General features: G+C 44.1%; 1 protein-coding gene across 3 annotated transcripts in view; it reads right to left on the bottom strand.

Annotated features, from left to right (window-relative positions):
• LOC106485965 (6-phosphofructo-2-kinase/fructose-2,6-bisphosphatase 4) overlaps positions 1 to 21406 on the bottom strand; it is a 33806-nt gene extending 12400 nt beyond the window's left edge. For 2 of the 3 annotated variants that reach the window (XM_067303254.1, XM_067303253.1), the window contains exons 1-12: positions 21270 to 21406; positions 14380 to 14496; positions 10929 to 11025; positions 9125 to 9191; positions 7596 to 7670; positions 6641 to 6697; positions 6154 to 6275; positions 4580 to 4787; positions 3852 to 3998; positions 3137 to 3241; positions 2184 to 2313; positions 1745 to 1807 (exon numbers count right to left, since the gene is read on the bottom strand). In XM_067303254.1, the coding sequence (XP_067159355.1) occupies positions 1745 to 1807; positions 2184 to 2313; positions 3137 to 3241; positions 3852 to 3998; positions 4580 to 4787; positions 6154 to 6275; positions 6641 to 6697; positions 7596 to 7670; positions 9125 to 9191; positions 10929 to 11025; positions 14380 to 14496; positions 21270 to 21375 (1294 nt within the window). In that variant the 5' untranslated portion in view covers positions 21376 to 21406. The remainder of the gene's footprint in view (positions 1 to 1744; positions 1808 to 2183; positions 2314 to 3136; positions 3242 to 3851; positions 3999 to 4579; positions 4788 to 6153; positions 6276 to 6640; positions 6698 to 7595; positions 7671 to 9124; positions 9192 to 10928; positions 11026 to 14379; positions 14497 to 21269) is intronic. The other variant, XM_067303255.1, reaches the window with a different exon arrangement.
• Between the last annotated feature and the right edge of the window lie 2914 nt (positions 21407 to 24320).

A 24320-nucleotide genomic window follows, 5' to 3' on the forward strand; every position in this document is an offset into this window, starting at 1 on the left:
TGATCCCCGATACTGGCCATTGCTAAGGACTGCTTGCACACCAGACCTGCTTCCGCAGAGACTTCTCAGTCCTTACTATTGACCGAGTCCAGCTCCTGAAAAAAGTTATCCTATGCTAAGCTTTAAATATAAAATATAAATAAATATATTTTAAATATAAAATAAAGGCACATCAGTTACTCCATTGTTAATCACCACTGGGCATATTCATAACTCAATTTAACCATGGAGGTGCAAGTTCCTACCGACAGCAAGACACCGTCTCTCCTTCTCGGGCGTTCCCAGGCCCCCCGCCCGCCCCTGGGCATCCCTATAACCACGTTACGCCATGCGGGATGGCTGGGTAAAGGTCTCATTCCCCCGCGGCCCACGACAGAGGGGCTCCTGCTGCAGGCCAAGCGCTGGGGAGAGCAAGCCCCACGGGAGGGGGGTCCCAGCACGGATTAGCCAGCAGGGACTCAAGGTACCATGTCTGATCACGCGTCCTCTCTCGCTGGATCCAACTCACCGACCAGTCTGAGATGGTTTTATGGAACTATTAGCATCTAGGAAGTTTTACAAAGCCCTTTTTTTCCCCCCCTCCAGACAGTCATGTTCCAAAAAGCAGGTGGACTGAAGCGTCCTTCCTAATCAGACATAGGCACCCAACACTTTAAAATGGAAACCACAGCATTTCCTTCACTGAAGTCCAAAGGGCAAGGGTAGCATTTCACATGGCCACTTCTCCTTCCTCATTTGGCGTGACAGTGTAACACTGAAAACATTCAAGCGCCCTTGCAATTTATATGCAAAGTCACCTGGCTCTTCCCCTAAAAGAAAATAACCCCCAAACTTCTCTATAACACAGCCCAAGGGTGGTGTGCGAGCCCAGGAGCGCCAGGCACCCCCAGGGCGCAGGCGGTTCTCAGTCACTGCGGGCCACCCCTGCAGTTCAGCTCACAACTATTTCTTCAGGCAGATTGCACAACCGAAGAGCTGTTTTGCTTGTCTTATCTGCAGCACAACAAAACACAAACTATGGCTCACGACTGCTGTTTTTCAAAGCCAATAATCAAGCACAGCTTTGCTTTTTCCATGACTCGCTCAAAACCCCACTACCATTTTTGGCACTCTGTCTCCTGCTAAGTCAAGCAGACATTTCTTCCCATCTATAAATTATTTTCTGAAGCATGATTAGATATCGGAGCACACGCTCGAGCCATCATTTTAAGAAAATCATCAGCAGCAGACACAAAACTTAACTAGCCATCGGCCTAAAACTGGTACCTTCTCCCAAACTTCCGAATCCCCTGAGCTCAGCACAGATAACAACTGCTGACCAACGCATGCCAACAGCAACAAGGCGAGATAAGCCCTCCTGCTAGTGTGAAGGTCCACGGACAAATCCTTGAGGAAAACAAATCCAAGTTATTTAAGGGTAGCAGAGGAACACCCTTGATAAGATGTTGAAGCTACCTAATTTAACTTTGCCTGTCATCTCTCGAAGCTTCTCTGGCAGCCCCAGGCCTCCACTAACACATGCGCAGTTTCTGGCATAATGCAAAGCAGATCAAACCCAAAGGATTCACCAATTTCAGCAAAGCTGTACAGGCAGACACATGAAGTCAAACCTAATAGTCCCACTGGGGTTCACAGCAAGATAAATTTTAAATGTGCTTTAATTAAAATACTTCAAACTTTACTGGTGACATGGACAATAGTATCTACTAATGGTGTATTTAAAGTTGTTTGAAATACTACTTACCATAAGCCACCGGGGTTAGCTTTAAGACAGTATGCAGCGGGCACTTGAGGTAAGGCAGTTGTTCTGAAAATTTGAACAAGAAATTACGTATGAAGTACAGATTGCAAGAACATTTTATCTTTTCTGAAGCGTTACAGGCCAACCCTTTAAAAGTTCCTTAACTGGCAGTGTATCTATTTTCTTTCCTAGCATGCAATTAAAACAGAGGAGAAAAAGCAACACTGTGGCATTTCAAATAAGTAGCTCAAAAAAAGCACTTATCAAGTAACATGAGTGGGTCAAACATGAGAAAGTCTCTTTGCTTACTTCCCTCGCACAAATGCACTCTGATGATAAAGCAAATGGTCAGAATTTGGTGTTTGGCACCTCGGTTGGTAAATTTTGAAGATGTCTCAGCAGGGAAAAATAGACTCTTTCTAGCACATGGGAGAAGATTTACCTGCAGGCTTGTCAAGAAAATAGGCAAGCAAACAGCGCATGACAGCTTGGTGACATATGACAAGCACGTTCTCCTGCCTTTCAAGCTCCATAATGACTGGCTCCAGCCTCTGGACAAGATCTTCATAGGACTGGCAGGGAGAGAAACACACAGCACATGAAAAGGGGAAAAGCAAATCTATATATGGTGGGTATTCATTTCATATTAGTCATCTTCCAAATGTTTTGTTAATACGCAGACAAATACTGTAGTAATTAGTTTTCCGTAACTTAAAAACACAGTCTAGCTCCTGCAGGCTATGCAAGAGCGTGCCTCCTTCGTGGAAAAGCCGCATTAAATTAGTCACTGCGCTCAAGAATTCCCACAGCAATCCCCAGAATTTAAGTCAGGGCTGCTGCCAACGCGCAGGTTGATTTAAGGACTCTGTTTTTCCATACGTCAGCTTCAGAGGGGCGTCCCACGCATGCAAAGTCTGCAAGCGCAGGGCACAAGGGAGGCTGCACCGCAGCGACTACGCACCCCTTGCCCTGATGCACATTAAGTGTCCTCACACCTCGGACACGTAGTTATGGCCAGGGAAGGACCCGCTGAAAGCTTCTCTCTTCCCTGTAAGGCCGGTATGTTTGCACGTGCAGTAAGTTGAAGCCTTGCCATCATTTTTCCTGCTGAGGGACCAGCATAAAAATGATGCTGACAAAATCAAATCTCTCAATTGTGGATTTTTTGTTTGGTTTTTTTATTTGTTTTTTTACACTTACTGTTATTTTTCAAGCCCTGCCTCAAAGCTAAATGGTCTGGGCTCAATACTTGCAAGTTCCTATGTGCTTTCATTTGGAGAAAGGAATGACCTTTTTATTTAGTCAGAAGTGGATTTTTTCTTTCTGACAGCTAGCATGCATGTACTTAAGAAGATACAGAAGTCCTTCACCTTAAGAGAGGAAAAAACAGCATACCTCTCCCTTAGGGTATCTGTATCTGTATTTGTCTTGGTCTCTCAGTGCAAACTCGAGCGGATAATTTTCCTGTATTTCTTCATATGTCATTTCTTCACACACTCCCTACAGGTAATAAAAATAATTAAAAAGCACACATTTCCAACAGCACAAAAAGCAGATATCACTCTTATAATAAAATCAAATATAAATGTCCTTTATCAAATGTATTTTATTGCTCTTTGATGCCCAAAACCAAAATCTTCGCACAAAATGAACTGGGCATTCAGCTGGACCCAGACTTGGCTAGAATGGAGCATTAAATCACCATATGAGTGAGCTTACATATATGCACAAGTGACATCACTATATGAGCAAGGTTACATTTTTATCTATTGCAACTGCTTACAGACCTTACGCGTGCAGCTGGAAAATGTCAGATGCCAGCGATGCTTTTTGCTTTCTAATCCCCATCTACCAAAAATTACTCAGCATCACGACTTTGCCTGGGAAGTGTTTTAATGGGAAAAGACAATCCAAATCTAAATCAATTAAGGCAACTTTCAGAAAATATATAGCCTTGTTAAGAGGAATTAATCACAAACTTTCCAGCCTCTAGAACTGCCGCTTTAATGACCTTCCATCCCACGAAAGCCTTGCTATTGCAAAACAAAGTACTTCCTTCTCCCCTAGCAAACAAAGCCGCTTATTAGACATTCAGAAAAGAAGAACTTACTGCATCTATCTCGTTCAAAACCTTCCACTGCTCGTAAGGCACTCCCAAGGCTTCAGCCGTCTGGATTGTCCTTTTCATCTGACTGGTCCAAACCTTCAGGTCTTTGATATTTTGCTCATTAATAAACTGTGCCAAGCTTTTGGCAAACTGAAAGAAAAAACACGAGGCACTGAATGAGGGCTCAGAGCCAACCTCCTGCGCTCAGTTTGGAAGCCGCAGGCTCTGGGCCTCCCTAAAAACTCATTACAGCTTTTCAAAAAGGCTCCGTCAAGGCTTTTGCTAGAAATGCAACACTTTCTGTTAAGCCAAGGGGAAGAGGGGAAGGAAGGAGTACAAGAAAGACACGAACCTACTGCAGGTCCTAACGTTATCTCCAGGAATTCTCCTTTCACCTTTAACTTGTGAACCCTCCCGATTATCCAACACACATCAGGATTAAAAACTGGACAGTAAAAAATAACGCCTCTTTTGCAACTGCTTTGTGCTCTAGGATAAACACAAGTTTCGAGGAATAGAATGAAATGCAGATAAAAGAGCACCCACCAAACTGCGACACCCAAAGTGTGCCCATCCAGCTGCATCCAGCCCACAAACATAACTAAGAAACCCTTTCTGCGTTAAGATGAAAAGAGGGTAGGGGGAGAAAGTGCAACTGCACAACACAACACGCGTATATATGCACAGATGCATGCAAAATCCAAAGTCCCAGCGGCAGAGGAGGCACGTACTTCTTTGCCCCTGACGGACAGCCCAGGATCTCCTCCTATTCTCCCTTTCAGGTTGAGCTCGCTTTCCCCGTGCCGACAGAGGTAGATTGACCGAGGAGTCACGTGGATATTCATGAGGTAGTAGACAATCCGGCTCTGGATGTGATCCATGACTCTGTTCACAAGGTAGCTCCTTCCAACATCCATAATTTTAATGTAAGAAAGGTCCCTTTCGCGAGCAAACAAAAACATACGTAAGATTCCACGTGTTTTTTATTAGCGTCTCCCAGGATCCTCCCACCCTCTCACTCATCATAAAACCAAGATGTTGTTCTCCGGGTTACAAACACACTTCCCACAGCACGTGTGTGTCTGATCGTGCGCCAGGGCCAAAAGGCGCCGTCACTATTTACCCGTCTCAGTGAATCCTTCCAGTAAAACTGCAGCATCAGAAGGGCTACCCTGAAGCAAGACATTTTTTCAACCACCCTACTAACAACTATATATCAACAGTACTATAATTCACCCACCACTACCTTCTCCCAGCACCACACAGATTATAATTTCACTTATTCATCCTTATCCTTTCCTATCCGAGTTATTAATTTTTGAGTAGCATCCAGTTTAAAGCGGGAAAAAAGTCAAAACTAATAAGCCTAAAATAAAGCGCGGCTGGTGTCTAGAGATGCATTTCGGATGTCACACCATAAGAAAATAAGAAAATTTATAATAAGAACACACGAAGGTGTTAAGAAACAAGCATCACCACTTTATCTCTGATGCCATTCTCCGGAGTTAATCATTACTGATTCACACAGGCACAACCGTTTGGTCCATCAGAGAGAGCACATGCATGAGCTGATCTGACTGAACCAGCTTCACATCACTTACACTCAATTACATTAAAACGCACCTCGGCCTTCTCTATAGCCCCGGTCCTGCAACGAGCCAGGAGAGGGACATCCCTGGCATGAGCGCAGCTCAAGTTCTCATTCTGCAAGACCCAGGCTGCACCAAGAACAACACGATTCATCTCTACCTTACTTTCAGGTGTTGAATGTGGATGAAAAACAGTTGAATGCTTTGGGAGAAGGGCAAATAATCTAACTATGAACATTTCTCACAGTCCTGAGCTTGCAGGATTATTTGCCCGGGCAAATAAATAAATTTGGAAATGACATTTTGTAAGGCTGGTGTGTTCAAAATTCATCTCAGCCACATTAACAAATTGAAGTTATGTTTCCAAATCACTCAGGTCTGCTCTACACACTAATAAAAAAATAACAAGCAGTCACCACAGCTAGTCTGGAATCATTTCTAAGCGCAGGCTCTATTCCAGAAGAACCACACCATCCTCCAAGTTGGAAAACAGGAAAGAGTATTGTCCCAGAGTAGACTTATTAGCCAATTTTCCTCAGACAACCAAGTTTCCAGGCTATACCTCCATAATCTACTCTAATTTGCCAGAGATAAGAAAGCTCAAACCATCAAAAAAGCATGATTTGAAAACACTAGTCCCCAAAGGGATGCTCCATCCCCTAATGAAACATCTTAAGATAATGTAGTTGTGACCGCAGTACTATTCCACCACTTACTTGTCAAGAGTTTCATCTAGAGTCTCGTATGAGTTCTTGTAGCACTCTATTCTCTTCATGAAATCTTCCGTTGCTTCATCATTACTACAATCAACATAGTCCGGACTACCCAGTTTCACTTGCTATTTAAAATAAACCCAGGGGAGTACATGAGTTTCTTTTCTTTTTTTTCTTTTTTTTTAAGAGAAGTTTAAAGAAACAGGAGTTGTGATAAAAAAAAAACAGAACACACAAACTTATTTTCTGAAAGTTAATAAAAATACACATAGAGCAAAAACACCTATTCTTCACAGAACTGAACTTTTGCATTAGCATATACACGGATGGGAAAATACATGAAAAGGAAAAATGCTCCGTTAATGGGAGCTAATGATTTTTCCTATCGGAAGTTCTTCTAACGTAGCTTTAAAAACACTGACCTACTTTAAGCTCCTGACTTAAAAGCCTCCAGACTAAAAGCAGTTAAAGCAAACTTTCCAGTACTCACCACAATGTTTGCGGCTATGACCTCTGGATCTACGCACACTGACTCAACAAAAAAAGTCTTCGATCCAAACAGGAAGTCATGCGGACAGAAGGAAGGAAGGAAGAAGATGCATGAAAACGCCTCTGGGGACTAACACACACAACCACACGTCTGTTTTTCTGTTAACCCCTTTTGAGCAGGGCCATGCCTTAAACTTCCCTCTGCGTACTCAGAAAGCCTCCTTTCCCTCCACATGCTCCCATCAGAAGTCCATGGCTCGCCATTCTCCAAAGCGTTATGCTCTACACTATTTTCCCCAATGATGCTTAAAAGCGGGACAGTTTTGAGGCGAGAAATACTTAGGACGGAGAAGAGAAATAAACGGGGAGAACGCAAATTCAGCCATGCAAACAGTAACTAATGTTTCTGGAATAAATAACGTAGGACTCCTTCAACTAATGGAGCAGAAGAGGTTTGTGTTTTGCTCCCTCAAAGGTGTATAGAAGCAAGAGTAGAGCAAAGGGAAGACTACTATTTTTTGCTAAATGCAAAACAATCCGGGACACGAGGCAGAAAGCCACATAAAATCTTTGGTGCGTACAGAGCTAACATAAATTTCCCTATGTGCTTCGGCAGGGAAGACCCAAACTGCACCGAGAACCGCACTTTAAATAGTTATTGCTAACATCACACTTAGAATTATAGGTTCAGGATGATCCAAGTGAAGCCACGGCAGAAAAGAGATCAACTCCAAACTGTATAGACTTTAAACACAAGAGAAAGGAAGGTGCAGTGACTCTGTTCATCATATAAACAACGCTCTAAAGCACAAAACTATCTATGGATGCATCGTATAGACACAAGGATGTGGCCCGTGCTAGCGCGTCCCTCCAAAAACAGACAGGGCTAAGGGGCAAAACTATCACTGTGCTGCTTTTCCAAGTATTAGCTCAGAAAACCTTTGCTTTCGACTCACCTTATATCCATTTTCTTCGCCAAATTTGTAAATAGTTTCTCTACGTTCTCGAGTCGTGTTTGTGGCATCAAAGACCTAGGAGAAAGAGAGAGGAGGGAATTCAAAAAGCATCATTAAAAACCCCTGTGAGAAGCACCGTGTTAGCAACAACAAAAATAAGGCTTCAAAGTCCCTCAATGTGAAGGAAACCCTTCTGCTTTCCTCTACCCCACTGCCCTTTACTACGTCAGGAGACTGCTATCGCCAGAAAAATATCTAAACAAGCATGAAAATAAGTTTACTATCTGGTTCAAGGCCAGGCTCTGCTGAGATATCTCACCCTGATCCGAGAAGCTCCCAAAGCGACGTTAGGTTATGTTTCTATGGCAGCCTCTTACCCTGATAAATAGAAAGATGCCCTTGAATTTGCAGTCACATAGCGTTAGGTGTAAAGGTTGTGACTCTTGAAAGGGGCCTTGATTCAGCACCTCCGAGGCGTAAAAGCAGAGCCCAGGAGGAGCTGTCTCAGAGTGGTCAGCAGGTGCCTATCCGTTCCCTTGTAAATTCACATTTGCAGGAAGAATATGGCACATGCACAGCATACAGGAGACAATTTCTTTTTTTTTTTTAATTTTTAACTTAAATAGAAATACCTTAACAGCAACATGAGCGTGCTCAGAGAAAGGGAGAAGCAAACAACCAAATAAAGAGCAGCCCTCACAGCGATTTATGCGACATGGACAATAACCAGCTTGCGCTGAAACCTTCAGCAAAAATAGCATTTACTTTCCAGACAGAAGACCTGGAAAATCTGCAAATCGTACCTCTGAATTACAAGGAAACATGGAGCCATTTTTCTAAGAGCTTAGGGTTAAGAATAGTACCTACCAGCATTTTACCAAAGTGCAAAAGCTTGCCTCAAACCCCTTAGTAGAACTCACAATTAGGGCTAATGGTTTTCCCGATGAGTTCATTAAAACACTGCATAAAAGTTGCATGTCAGTACAGCTTCAAAAACGTTACGCATAAAATATTAATAATGTCAACACGCAACGTAAAATTTCATTAGTTGGACAGCCGATGTTTTGCATCCTGTCATTGAATACTCAGATATGCAGCAATTTACTCCAAGTTTCTCCTTCTCTCTTCCAAGATTTCGGTAGAGTCAATAACTCTACTGTCAGGCGGTATTTAGGATGGGACATTGGACCACCAAATAGCAATACAAGTGCAACCAAAGCAACAGATGTATACGTCATATGATGTGCGCTGGAAGGGGACATTTTCCCATTTTCCTTTGTGTCGTCCTCTCCCCAGTTAACCCCCCAAACTCCAAAGATGATTCACTATATATCATCATCACCATGAAGTTAAATGCTCCCTCCACTGCAGCAACCAGGCAGATCTAGTGTGGAGGTATAACAGAAAAAAATAAAAAAATCTGATATACTTAAGATATATCGGAATGATTAAGATTGTGCATTATCCGGCACAGATGCACTGTTTTGTAGAGAAACATGTCACGAATTTGTCTTCAAAAAGAAACTTACGGCCACATGCCCATTTTCTTCACTGAGGTACTGTCGGACATCATTCAGCGCTGTTAAGGCACACTGTCTTAGAAACAAAAGAGAACAAAACTCAAACGCTAGCTGAAGTCATTTTATTAATGCATTTACCTACCGCGATTAACGCGCCCTGCGAGCATTAGCGAGATGCTCGCTCTCAAAAACGCATATTGCTGATCAGTGCCCCATTAAACAGGAGAAAGCCAACAGAGGCGAAGGAAGCTACTAAGGGAACATGGTCATGGCCATCTGCCTAAAAAATCCCCATCAACTATGTGCCACCACCACATAGCCGTCACCTTTGCTGGCCAGGATGGGCTTTAGCTGATCCATAGCAGCGTTACAGACTCATCCCTCCAATGTACTCTTTCACAGTCACCTATTCACGGGGGGTCGAGTCTTAATTTCCAAAAAAAATCAGCTTCGGTGTTTTCTCCTGTAGTCTGAAGTTAATGCTTGTTGAACCTACAGACTTGGCAAGCGTTTCTCAGTACTCTGCTCGTTCTCCTGTCAACTATCGCGCCAAAATTCCTTATGTCAAAAAACGTGTTGAAGCCGAGAGTAAAACAAAGTTAGAGAGTAACAAAATGGGTTCGTTAGAGGTAACAAAGCATCCCATTGCAACCACCAGCCCAACACGGTCAGTGCTGGAGATGGGCGGGGGGGAACACAGGAGAAACCTCACATGCCCTTTCCGCTTTGGTTACATCTGGCCAAAAATAAATTTGGCTGCAACTTTCCTATTTCCCCAGCGTCACTAATATCTTAAGGGCACTGTAATTCCCAGTCCGTAATAGACAATAACACTGTCTGTGGCGCCCGATTTACTTGTCGACAGGACAAAAGCCCACTTATTTCAAATTAACTGCGGGCTTTCGGGAGCACCAACAGGAAGAGCTGCCCGGTTCAATGGCCCTTCTGTGCATTACTCTCCTGCTTTGACTTGCAGGCTGAAATGCATCGCGCTCCCTTCATAAAACACATTCTGCGTGCGCAGCTTTGTCTTCCGAGAAAAATGCAGGCTTTCCAATCCTGGCAGTATTTCCACATTAGCATGGTTAATAGACGTCAGGGACCGAGACTGATCACTCGGGGCTGTGCTGAACAAATATAACCCTTCTTTCCTCCTCGCTAACGGGGCAGATCAGCTCACACAGCCCATTTCACATCATATTCGCCAGCCTTTAGTCTAGCAGGTGTCACAGGGGTGCATTAAAGTTTTTCCCCTACCTCTAAGCAAAAGGGCACGATGAGAAATAGGGTCAAAGTGCTTCAGGTGAGGAACTCCAGCATGAGAAACTGGAAGAAACGCGGTTATATGGGTTTTCTCTTTTTTATGACCCCCACAAAAGCTCTGAAATGGCGTTTGAGGAACGAGACAGGAGAAAGGTCAAGTCTGCTAGCTGGCACCTTCCCAAAAAGGAAGGAAAAATACAACCCCTCACTTCCGTTTCGAGGGAAAATCTCCTGCAATACCTGCAAGAGGGAAAAACGGCAGCCACAGCCTACCGAAAGGTCAAAAGTAATCAAGTTTTTACCTTCTCCATGTTTTTGGTGCTTGAAGTGAAGCAATTAACAACAAAATACTCCCAATTTGAAGCAGTCTGGACCAATCACTTTTCCACCTCCTCCAAAATTTCTTTCCCTTGTCATTTCCTACCGCAGTCTCTTAAGGGTTTGCATGAGCACGCAGAAAGCAAACTTAAAGCAGCGTCTAAGAGCAAAGTGCGCAGGGCACCGCGTTACCACAGTTAGCCTTGCGCAGCCGCGCACGTCCAAAACTTACTTCCTGATTTTCAAGCCTTCTTCATTGTCAGGCAGGAAGAATTCAAAGGATTTATACTTTTTCACCAAATCTCGACGATACTGACCAACATTGAATTCTGCCAAGGAGAAATCAGTATTAGTGGGGACCAACAGTCTCGCAAAGTGCCCGCCTAAAAGGGATAAATGTTACAACAGCTTTTGAAACCACCTTCAAGGATAAAAGAATTTAGCATGTACCAAGCCACCATAGCATGCACCTTCTTGTCTTTTTTAATACGAAGATAACTCAGCAATAAATCGTGGAAATGGCATAAGGACATTGGGGACGCAGGCAGTTCCGGTGGAGTTATTTGCCCATATGGCTACACCTCTGCCCGCCGGTTTGCCTGAACAAAATAGGAAACGCTTTTCTGGCTTCGCGGGGGTGGTTGGCAATGTATTTCAGTAGTGTCGGCAAAGGGCTTCTAATAATCTAGTTTTTCCCTCTGTGTATATGTAGAGTGAAATAATGTTATGACAGCACCTCCCAAGGCTTTAAACTCTCATTCAGGCGAGGAAGGGTTTCAGATAGGACTAGCCAATCTAGCTTTTGCTAAACAACGCTTAAAATTCATCTTGTGCAAACATCTTTTTTAAAAAATCTTTTTTAAGAACCCTGCTCAAATATTTCTATTCCTTCCGAATCAGAATATATTGCTTTGCAACCCTCTGTTCCCTTTATTTAAGAAAATGCTTAAGTTGGAAAAAAAAAAAAGAAAGAAAAAAACAGTATAAGCATTGAACATAATCTTACTATGACCTGTTAACAGCGGTCAAGGAAAAACCATTCTATAGCTGGGCAAAGGTTTGCACCAGCCGATCTGCCACGATATCAGACCCGGGATTAGGGCAAGGCAGCTCTGTTTTGCCACGCAGCAGGCAATGACACTGTACCCTAATTAACTGCAGTCAACAGCTCTGAAAGGAGGTCTCCAAAGTGCAATTAATATTTAACTCCTTTTGTGACCTATAGGCTTTCCCTGCTGAACTTTACAGCATATTAGATCAAATTGAAGTATTCTGTTTTGCAAGCTGCCAAGGCATCACCACTTGCCAGACCTCATTTGTAAAAGAGGAAAAGAAATAATGGATGTAATTACTGCGGTGTAATGAGGACTAAAAGAAACATATGACCAAAGGGCTCGAGCACACATTTTCCTGACAAAAAATACATTGATTGGTGCTGGGCTGGGGGAGGAAGATAAGGAAAGGAATGGTATTTTAACCCCCCAAAAAGCTGGGTTTTGTTTCAATTCAGTACCGCTGATGTAACTCTTTGTGGTCAGCTGCATGGCCTCGATTATAGGATAACCCAGTTTATACTGGGGCAGGTTTAACAAGCGCAGGCCACACCACCTACCCGAAAATGTGGCCAGCTTATATTAAAAAACAGAAGGGAGAAGAGGTTCAGAGCGCCAGCGATGGCAGGCAGCGCCTCTTTTGAAAGCAACCCAAGAGGTCATAAAAAAGAAGTCCCTGCGAGCACGGCAGCGTTATGCAGAGCAAAGGAAGAAGCGCTGTCTAGTGGGACAGTCGCTCTCCCTTAGGATTAGCATCTACCTCGGGGGAGAAGTCGCATAACGCTAACTGGCTTCACCACTACCAAATGGGCAAAACTATTCCAAAAAGCTTCACAAAGCTTCGTGTCTACACACCACATTCAAATACAATTCTGTTCAGGCATCTAATTGACCTCCTTTCCTCCAAAAGGCCCAGACAGAAGCCTCTTGTCTTTTTAACCATTTCCAACTCTAAATGACAGGGAATTTTGGAAGGAACAAAAGCAGATACAAACCTGATGGTTTAAATATTTGAAATAACATCCAGCCTGGGCCTTACCTCCATGTTCTTGAACTCTCCAATGTGCTTAATGTATGATACATTAAAAGATGGCATTTATTTTTTCTCTGTTTTACGTAACCTAATAATTTTAACCATCTGTCCCAGAGAATAAAAACACTTACCATATTAAGCACACACTAATTTTAAGACATTAATAGCCAAAGGGTAACAGATGTTGGAAATAATGAATACTTATCACATATCACTCATTCAATCCCAAGTAAGTGGAAGCATTAGGCAACGTGTCATCTATTCAATCAGTCAAGGTATTTTAAACTGACTTTAGCTTCAACAAAATTGCATCACTGCAACAAACTGTTTGCATCAAACACAGGAAAAATGGTTTTCCAAGAAAATCCCCAGTCACCCTTTCTAACAAAGACGAATAATAACCAGCAAGCTCTAACAGAAGCTCTTATACCAACTTGATGTGTAAAAATTAGACAGAAGTGTTCTAACTACTTTTTATTAAGCACAGACACATATATTTTTTGACATGCCTTTTAGAGTAGCCTGTGGAATTTCTCCTATAATTCAAGCATAAACCCCTGCTTATTTTACTGTATTCAGGATATATTCAATCAAGCATGATTCAGATGTGGAAAATATCTTGGGTTTTGTCCAGTGCTGGATTTCTGCATTTTCAAAGTTCAAGCAGTAACACCCTCAACAAAATGACATCTATGCATAACGTATACATCTAACATCCATACCTAGTTATAGCACACACGTTCTAATTGGACTGGATACAGGCTCAACTATTTTGATAGTTATTCCATGTCAGTCTACTGGATTAAACTAAAGTCCCTAAGTACCTCCTATTGCTCATCAGAAGGGTGATCCGGTGTGAAGAGAGTCAAAACCTGTTAGAAGTGATAATCAGTATCCTGCAAATTTTCATACTGAAACAGTATCGAGTACCCTCTATAATGTCTCACCTAAGCAAAACATGTTAAACATGTTTCTTGGAGCTTAAAAAAATACTAATTCCCAAAGCTATGCCCTAGAGTTCAAAGGCAATTTAAATAGAGGCCAGAACTCTTCTCACTTTGACTTCTTACAGCTGCTAGAAAACACATCTTTGAATATTCAGCCAAAAGTCAACCCTTTAGCATGATCTAACATGTTTAATGTTATTTAAATGATTAACTAGTCATAACTACACAGCTGCTGCTACTGCAGTGGACACTAAAAACGCAGTTAAACGCAGAGTCGCCCAGAGAAGTTGTGTGTTGTGCAAAGGTCGCAGCGAGACGACGGTGGCGCAGGCAGAACTTTAACCGAGCCGCACCGACCACTCGTCCCCTTGTAAAAAGGGAAAAAATAAAGGCAACCGAAGAACCAAAGTGTCAGAAATAAGGGCAAACAGTTTATTCAGGTGTCTGGCAGAATAAGGAGGTAAATGAAGAGTCACCAGAATTTGATTAATAAACCTCTAAGCGGAACAGAGCGTGTCCCATCACTTAAGAAAAAAATCACCAAAGCGGAAAGACCCTACGCAGGTGAACTGGGCGACAGAATTCCCGGGAATTCGGGCTAGGGAACGCCTAACACCCGTCTGTCTGGAGTAAACGGAGCAAACCCCTCACCTTTTGTAGGCACGCCGATCCAGTTCAGGTAGCGCGTCAGCTTCTTCGAGATGTAGGTTTTCCCTCTCGCTGGGAGCCCCACCATGACGATCAGCGTGGGGCAATTGGTCATACACACTGGAAGAGAAAAAACAAGAATTCAGCACGACCATAAGCCCAGGCTTTAGTGCAGCAGGAGATGACAAGCCGCGCGCTCTCAGCGGAAGCGACTGCTCAAGCAGCCCATGCACCGGGATTTACGCTCTTGCAGGGGGGTTTCAGTGGACCTAACCGCAATTTTTACGCTGTGTCGAATTTTAGAAAGGCAAGTCAGTGGCAGCAGTGCAACTCTGGACACATTAAGCTATACCCAGACAGAAGACAAGAAACCTATGTGTTTGCATCCATGTTTAAGACATACAAAAACAGCACCAAAAAAAAAAAAAGGATGCTGATGTATTATGCCTCTATGTACCTCGGTTCAGTGCTTGTATTGAAAGGAAACTGCAAGGTGTACACGATTTTTCAATCATTTTTTAAGCAACACAATTTTTAGCCAATTTTTAAGGGCCAATTTTTGAGACAAGACTTCACCGCTGTTCAACCTTTTCTTGGTTTTGAGTGAAACAAAGGTGGCAGCTTAATATATAAAACAGTATGAGAAGGACCGCGCTATTTAGTATTTCTCCTTCACTATTGTCAACACAAGCATCGTTCTTGAAATAGAGCTCATTTCTTGGGTAGAAAAAGGAATAAAGCACAAATGTTCTAGGCAATCAGCCACGATCATCTGATACGCAGATATACGTACGGAAACACAATTAAATCAAAGGCAGAGATTTTAATCACCAACGCCACCTTACCAAGTTAGAGGATTTATATCTATAATCTGAAAACCTTGAAGGCATTCCTTTCAAATGACAAGGCTTTCTAACATTTTTAGCAGTACAAGACTGCGGATACCTTGTTTGAATCTATCGCAGCTACAAGGAACTGCCTAGAAAGAAAGAAGATATTAAGGTGGCCCAAAGATAGCAGCAGCTTCCCCCACCCCACATTTCTAAGGGGATTAATTATATATATACGATTACGTATGCAACCCATGTTCACATCGATTTCCTCAATTCCTCGACGGAAAAGGAGTCAATCAGCTCCAAAAGACGAAGCCTCAGCGTTACACTGGAAATCATAACTAAACCGGTGCACGAAGCACTGCCGCCTCCCGATGTTCCCAGAGGTTGGGTCCACACAACGTCCCACCCCAACAAGTTACTCGCACAGATCTTGCATGGCTATCTCGCATAGAAATGCCACCAGAAAAGAAAGAGCAGATTAGCAAGGACAGACGTATTTTTAAAAAATTCACTGCAAAAAAAAAAAATTTTTTTTTCCCCTGGGTGAGCCAGGTAAATTTAGGCTTCCCAGGGCGCGTTTGCCTTTTGGTAACGTAACGGCAAAGCTGAGCTGCTACGCGGGAACAAAATTGCATTTTGCAAAACCGAGAGCCACTGCTCAGAAACCTGTAACCCTCTTAAGAGCTGCTCCACGGGCGATGCCAGCGCCCTGTCCTGTTGCCGACAGGGAAGCAGATCAGTGCCACAATGACAACGTGCAAGAGGGACGTTTCCTCCCACTGCCAAGCAGTCAAGTGTCGAAGCCTGGCATCTAATGTATATTTTTATGCAAACTCCTGCAAATAAGGTACAAAAACTAGCAAAACTCCCTTTACATACAGCCGATCGGGCAAGCCTAACCTGTTACTGCGATGGCTCCGTGCACAGCTCTTTAGCCTGCAAACGTATATTAGAAACCACAGGAATTATTTACCAATCCCAATCCAATTGCAGTTGCCATTCTGACTAGGTGCCAGGTTGGCTGAAAGAGCGTTTTTCCTCTTTAAAGACATTTTATAGCATTAAGAGAGAAGATATTCTGCACACCACAAGGAGGAATACTGCCAGTTCCCACGATCTTAAACACTCCACTTTTACGTAATACCATAGCCCCCCACACACTATTACGCAGTATTTACGCATACAACACTTTAGTGCTGCACTAGTCTGAAAGCACTTTTGTCCTCGTTCACAATCTAAAACTCTAGTTCACAAACTAAAATTCAAGGCAGCAAAAAATTTTTGGTATTTTCTTATTTCAGACGGTCAACAGTGGCTGCTGTCTAATACCAGTTACGCAGGGGCACTTGGTGCACAAGCACACCTACACGTTCAGAGCTAAGGAAAAATCGAGGGCGTTTTACGCTGGCCCGGATGGCAGATGTTAACAGCGTAACGACAGGACTGCAAACAAAAGCACACAGAGCAATTACTTGAGTTCTTCTGTACCTCACTGTAGCCTTCTGAACAATACCGGTAAGACTCAGCAGAGCAAATAAAGGTTTTTGTTTTCTTCCTTACAGCTGCTGTGTAATTATCAAGGCTTAATTTCACTCATTAGCCGATAAAAAAAAAAAAAAGGTCAAGTCTAAAACAAAATGGACAGTTTTGAGGACTTTCAAATACTAAAAAGTGAACAAAAAAAAATCTTTCTGAACTGAAGCTTTCTTAACAAAACACTGCAAACACTCACTGCAAACAGGGGGGAGGAAGCATTCATTTAAATGACAGTGTTTAAAAAGTCAGTGTCTCAAGATTTCCAGCTTCCTTTGAAGAAATGTAAGCAATTTTGCTCTGAGGATGTGAACTGATAAAAGAAAAAAAAAGAAAAAGAAATATGTTAGATAAAAAAATATTCCTACAAAAAAAAAATACTATGGAGTTTAGTCTTTTCCCAATGGCACAGAAGTATTCAGGCCACTTATTCCTGCAAACTTAGCTATCCCCGTCCCTTTTTCTGATGATCAGTGCCGAAACCTCATCCCGCTTCACACAGACAAGAACTGCAGAGTCTCCTTAGTGTCTGTGGTCCACATCCCTTCGCAACCAGCACGTCCATCAAGAAGCAAGCAGAAGAGGAGCTAGAAGAGCTGCCAATTTACAGCTTGGAATTACAGAGATTAAGAGTTATATGAGATTAAGAGTTCTGCTCAATTTTCCCTTTATACAGCACTTAACCCTCCCTTACTTTATATACTGTCTGCAACGCAAGGGGAGTTAGATAACCCCAAGTCCCCACGCCAAGGTGGACAAGGCAGCTCTCCCGTGATCCCTCATCCTTGGACAGCCTGGCCAACCTCCAGGACTCCCTCACCACAATCTATCTCCAGAAACCAAACCAATTTTTTTAATTCTGCTTCTAGTATACAAACCCGGAGGGTTTCCGACAATCCCAAGATGAGGATGTGCCACCAACAGGAATTTTGCATGTTCAGAACAGCACAGTCGAACGTAGAGGGTCATATGCCATCATTTGATAAAGATGCTTCACTTCCTTACTCAGTCCTTTTTTTTTTTTTTTTTTTTAAACATATAGACATTTGTAATATATGCACAGAAGAACACAAGTTTATACACAGCAATACCCAAAGGAAATGCATGTTGCATCTCCTCCACCCCATCAGAAAGAGCACGCACAAAATAGCAATCAAGTAATGCAAATGGCCAAGTGACAAGAACCACATTAAAATCAAATACTGCAATTTAAGCAAAGTTGTTATTCCGGTTAAAATTTTTGTATCTACCTGCTCAACAACACAGCGGATTGTATCTCAGAGTAAAATTAAGACTCCTTATCCTTCTAAAGTTAAATACTTAACAGCCAAGGGAAAAAGCAACCACATACTTATTTCTTGCCTCCTAGATTCTACTGTGAACTAATGCAAGATAAAGAAGGTGGTTTTGAAACCAAACTGGGACACTGAACAACCTAGATCAGCCGAACAGAATTTCAACAGCCCTCTAAATGCACACGATCTTGTGAAATCAGAGACAGAGTTGATTTTTTGCAAATTAACCTACTGCCTAACAAATTATCAACTGTCCCTTGCTTTTCCTCTATAAGAAGATTTTCTTTTTTCCTTATTTGTGTTAAATTTTTGCGTCAACCTTTACGGTCAGACGTTTTTCGTATCAAGTTGCTGTGGTGAGCCATCTGAAGTTTATGGAAGCGTTCTTGATGTTTCAATGTCCTTTGAGAAAAGCCCTGCTCTCGGAAATTAGTATCCTATTTAGAGGGTCATACACAAATATCTTTAAACTATAAGCAGATACAACTACCCTTCCAAATAAGGTTAGCCCCACATGTTTTCCCACATCACATATCCAATTTAACTATGCCTAATTCATTTTTTTTCCTGTTGACCAGCTATGGGAATCAATCACCCCCCTTCCCATCACCAAGGGGGGGAGGTTCCTCATCCTCATGCTCTTCCTCCCCTCTCCTATACCTGAAGAGGTCCCTCGTATTTTATTTCTTGCCTCTCTCTCTTCCAATTCATCGGTTTCCAATGACACTCACGTACAGGCGACGCAAAATTCGTACTTGCCCTCTGGCCAGTTTTCAGAAAAAACGTTACCAATCTTCACTGCAGCCCCTCAGGGGATAGAGGGCAAAGAAAAATCATTAGAATTATCAAATTCCAGCTCTGGGGGAAAAAAAAAAAAATCAGTTAACTGAAGTGGAGAGGGGGAGGGAAGCAAAGTTTAATTGCAGGAAGTTTAATATTTGTCTGTCACTTCCACTCTAAGTCAATAAACAACTTGTCCTAGTCTCTCAGAACAACTTTCACTGCAGCATATTTTGCCATTTATTGTTAATGTTAATGTTTGTAGTGCACTGTGTGATTCATAGGACTTGAAGCAAGCTGCCAGCAGAACCTAAGAGTAGCCTTAGTGCAACCCACTCCAGACAAAAGCTTTCACAGAAGACCACACAAGGTAAGTGGTAGCTATTAATAAAAACGGACATCTCTCTCGTCTACGATTCTGGCTTCATTTGGAAGAGTCACCTTCATTTTACTAATCTCGCCAGGTTCAAAAGCGCTGTCTTCACAGTGGCTACCTGCAGGCACAATTCTCTTGTGCTCCTCCTCAAAGCCCTCGCAAGGCAGGGGCTAAAATAAGCAGCACTTCAAAGCCTTGCAAAAGCTACAACCGTGACACGTCTAACTGAGTTTCTTCTTCCTGAGCTAATTTTAGATGTTGTAACTTTTAGAAAATCACAGAAATCCCAGTTAGCATGGACAGGCGCCTTTGAACACGGAGCTGCTGAGGTAGAACAACGTGCCCGAGGTGGACCAACGCACCCGGTCCTGCTCGCCCATCGTCTAGAAAGACAAAAGCAGTGCAGGTAAATGCCGTTAGCGCAAACAAGGACATAAAGAACCCAACCAAAGGAGCCTGAAAGAGTTCATCTTGCTTAAAAAAAAAAGTAGGACAGAGAGAGCTGCTTTTAATAATTTGCTCAAGAACAAAGGGCCACCAAGGCACGAATGGGCACCAAGTGGCGTAAGAAATCAGGGAGACGCCAGAGCAACCAGCTTCACTTCTTCCACCGGGAAGCTGTTCTGAAAGACAAGAAATCGCCTGCAGATTTGCTCTCGTCTTTTTGAGCAGTATCCCATAACATAGTTAACCACAGCAGCAGAGAACTGGATTTGGTCAACAGGGCCTACAAGCCTCCTCAGACCGTGGGGCACCATATTACAAGAAAATCTGGGAATACAGGACTCAGCAGCCCACTCACGCAGGAAAAATTACAAAGTGTTCTCAGTGTGCCGAAACAAGACACACAGTTTTATCAAGGAAGAGAAGCTCCTACGCTCCCTTGAAGGCTTGCAATTGCTGCTACACTACAAATGCCTGTGGACACGTTATATACATACATTGCAAGTGTAAATCCATGCAAAAGCAGAAAGATTAAAAAAAAAAAAAGTTATAGGTCCAGATCTGGTTTTCTAGCAGAAATGTTTCTCAATTGTAACGGGTCTTGGCAATCAAAAATTACAGAACCCTACAAAGAAAAGAGACATCTAAAATAAAAAAAATAAGCCCGATTTGATTATTCAATAGTTTCTAGTCAAGAGAAGCTCAGTGAGTTTAAGAAAACTCCACGTGTCACCAGATTATATGTGACCGATATACATTTTATTCTTGGTTCTTTTATTCCTTTGTTTTTTGATAAGATGCGATATCTATAGCTATAAAAACACACAAGCATTATTTTGTGCGGGGGGGGGGGGGGGGGAAGATGCCAGCTCTAAAGCCAAAGCTAAGCATTCCCCTTCAGCACGGTTGCAAAAGCAATCTTAGGAATTTCCACTTTTCTTATTTGACCATTCTTTTCCCCTTAACGCCTACTGCTTTTCACATCCCAGAGCAATTCATTCCCCCCCGAGACACACGCCGGCTTGCCTAATAACGCGGGCGGTCGGGGGGGGTTAGGCAGGCCTGACCCAAAGGGACCCTGGCGAGGAAGCTCGGGGACGTTCGCCCCAGCAGCGCAGCGCAGCGCAGCGCGCAGCTCGTCTGCACGACAAACAAAGGCCGGTTCCGCACGACAAAAGCGCTTTTGTCCCTCGGGCGGCCGCGACTCGCGGGGTGCTGAGCCTCCCTCAGACTTAGTTAAGTGGGGGGGAAAAGGAAAAACACCGCACGGCGAAGCTGTCTGGAAGGCTGCGGACTGCAAACGCTGCAGCCAAGACCTCTGAAGCCTGCTGACTCGGCGGCTGCAGCTCACAGGGAGAAAAGCCATTAACTGGCGCGACAGCTGGCCTGATAAAGCACCGGACCAAAATAATAAATAATAACAACAATATTTTCAGGCAATAGGCAATTTTCTCCGCCGGGAAGGGGGAGGCGCGCGGGCCGCCGCAGGAGGCAGAGGGGTTGGGGGGGGGGGGGACACGAGCCCCGGGGGGGGCGGGGGGGGACGGGCCCCGGCCGCCCCCGGCGCTTCCCGCGGCCGCCTCGGCCCCGGCCCCGCGCCTCCCCCCGCCCGGCCCCGGCGCCCCTCACCGCCGCGCTGGGCGCTGTGCCCCGCCGGCAGCCCGTTGTCGTAGGGCTCCCACGTCTTCTGCAGCGGGTTCTGCGTGAGCTCCCGCGCCGCCCCCGCCGCCGCCATCCTCGCCGCCGCCCCGGCTCCCACTGCGGCGGCGGCGCGGGGCGGGCGCGGAGCGGAGCGGAGCGGCGCGGGGGCGAGGCCGGCGCCGGCACCGCCCCGAGGCAGCTCCGGGCCCCGGCGCCCGCCCGCCCGCCCCCTCCGGCCCGGGGCCGCGGCCGGGCAGCGCCTCCCGCAGCGGGGGGAGGAAGCAAGGAGAAGCGGAGGCGGCGAGCGCCGGGTGGCGGCTGCTGCAGGCCCCAGCGCTTCGGGAGCCGGCTCGCAGCTGCGGGCAGCTCTCGCCAATGCGCACTTCGGGGTCGCGCAGCCCTTGCCTTCCATAGCTATAGGCAGGAGCCCAAACAGGCCCTTTTCTGCAGCCACCCAGCACAGCACCTCTGAATGCTCATCTCTGGAGCTCTGAAAACAGTGCCTTTACCTGGGAGTGAACAATATAGCGTTCAATACGTTACCTCTTCCAGTTAAAGTCTCTTTTGCCCTGAAGGCAAAGTTCACATCAATTCAAAAAAAGCCCAAGTGAACAATATGTCCATAGGTTTCTGTCATCTTGTCCAGCCACAAAAAAAGCCAAACTCATATGCAACTTGCTGTGGAAAGATTCTCTGCTCTAATATGAGAGGTGGTGTTTTCAAACACAGCATCCCCCTGCCACCTTTCCACATCACTTTTGTCACCTTTACACCTGAAAGAAACTTTGTGCATCAACTCTAATATTGACTGAGCTGAGCAAAGTCCTAAAAAGCTGAATATTTTACTATGACATTCCTCTCCATCTATGTATTTTTACCCAAAAGTTGATAAAATGAAGTGCACTAAGAATGACAGTAACATGGTAGATGCGTTTTCATTACTGTTAACTCTCAGGTACTCGGACATGACAACACTGGCCTAAATACAATGAGGCCTGGTATAGAGCTGGGATTTGGAGGTGGTTAGGTGGGCATTTAAACGAGTCAGGGTTTGGGCATCTGAGGGCTGTTTTTAGTTTTTCTATTTAACTGCTAGCTAAGAGCTAGCTTTTATAAACAGAAAATCTGTACTAAGGCATCAGAAAAGCTGCCCATAAGAGTTAACATTCCCCCTCCCCCCCTCCCCAAGCATGTTTCCTTGACCTGCCCTTCCTTCTTTGCAGTTTCTCTTTCTCTTCAGGAGTGATTACAGGTATTTTCAGGTGTAGAGCCCTACACTATATACTTTTATGCTAACATTTTTTCTTGATTTTGTTTTGACTTAATAGCCAAGGCATGGGGGAGGCGGGGGGAAGGATTATGTTACAAGGGTCAGAAAAGTAGAAACGTGGCACCTGAGAGAGGAAGGCATTTCTGGAGCACTTAAAGCCTCTTGTTTTCTTCTGTAAAGTTTGCATTTATTTTCAGCAGTTACTGAAAGAGTCTCACTCCATGGTTGTGAGTAGAAGTTTAATACGTGCTCAGGGTTCATTCTGGAAGTCTCTCTCCTGTGCATATATGTAACCGCTTAACAGCTCCTCCAGTAAAGCCAGGCAAGTCCGCAATAGATGTAACATAATATTAACAGAAAAACAGATTAACAGAAATACCACCAGTTTTTTCGAAAAAAAGAAACACTTAGGCCTGTTTTACATGTATTAAGTAGAAGGCAAAATACCATTTCTCTCTGATCTCCAGAAATAATGAAGTTTGCACTTCTTTCTGCAGATCTACACCACTGCACAAGAACTGAAAGTCCATTCTTGCTCCCACCTTACCTCTGAAAGCATTAACATGCTACTCTTAAGAAAATCCCTAGCATTTTTCTAAGGCCTGCAGTATGAGTTAGCACATTTTTAAGTCCTGCACCCACACATTAAGCACACCATGAACCAACTCTTCTTGCTCTAGCAGATTTAAATCAGTGGCACCTGTGCAAAGCCTAAGCAAGGGTGTTACAGGTGTTTCTAACAGCATTGGAGGTGCATGTGAGCACCTACTCGGCCTCCTAGCTTTTATTTTCATGAACTGGTTTTGTGAGGTGAAGATTTCTCCTTCGTTGATGACAAGCTGCTGCTGTTGCTGGTCAGACTTTTCAAGCAGATAGTTTTATATAACTTAAGTGCATAATGGGATACGTGACTGAACACAAAGTGAATGCAGAATACACTGAATTCCCAGAAAGACAAAGCAAGCGTTGCTCATTAGTTTCCAAATAAACTTCTGCACAATCAAGATGTCAACAGTTGTCCTAATATTAAGGCTTAAAAAGCAGGTCCCCATAGGTGACCTGCTGGAGATTCAGCTTTGTTACAGTGAAATCATAAATAAGCCTTTACTCTTTACAAAACTTTTACACAAAATTTCTGCTCTCGGGGACGTGCTGACCTGGAAGTTTACCTACAAGAGCCTCAGCAAAACGCTTTCATTTCAAGAAGGACAACTGCCCCATTATGAGAGGAAGCTCGCTGTCTTGGGGGGACAATTTTCGGTATATACAAGAAATGGAATGGACAGGACCAGGAAAATCTCTTCCACTGCCGAAAGCACAAGCGTAGCACCTCTCGGCCTAGGGGGGAAGGCAGTCTCGGACCTGACCTGTTGCACAGTGAGAGAACGTGCTTGGTCCACCTAACCAGGCTTTACTGACTGCGTTCAAATGACTAACTTGCAGGCCAGTGAGCTCAGCTTCCCTAAAGATGTCACTTCAGAGCCTGCCGGCCTGGAAAACATCCACAAACGCTCAACATCACTGCCTCCACCACTCTTGTCCACCATTGCTCCAGCAGCTAAGTGAGTGGGATGAGGAAAGAGGACTTTCCCGTCCTCCCGGTACCCACACCCTTGCTGCAATGAGCATGGCACATGCAGGTCACGAAAAACCAGTTTGCAAACCCCACTGCAGCACCAAAGAGCCAGCTATTTGAAAACATATCTGTAAAATGATTAAAGGAGACCCAGACAGCTGGAGGTCACAGCCTGTGGGTCAGGTACACGGGG

The sequence above is a fragment of the Apteryx mantelli genome, chromosome 12 (genome assembly GCF_036417845.1).
Source record: "Apteryx mantelli isolate bAptMan1 chromosome 12, bAptMan1.hap1, whole genome shotgun sequence".
Classification (NCBI taxonomy): Eukaryota; Metazoa; Chordata; class Aves; order Apterygiformes; family Apterygidae; genus Apteryx; species Apteryx mantelli.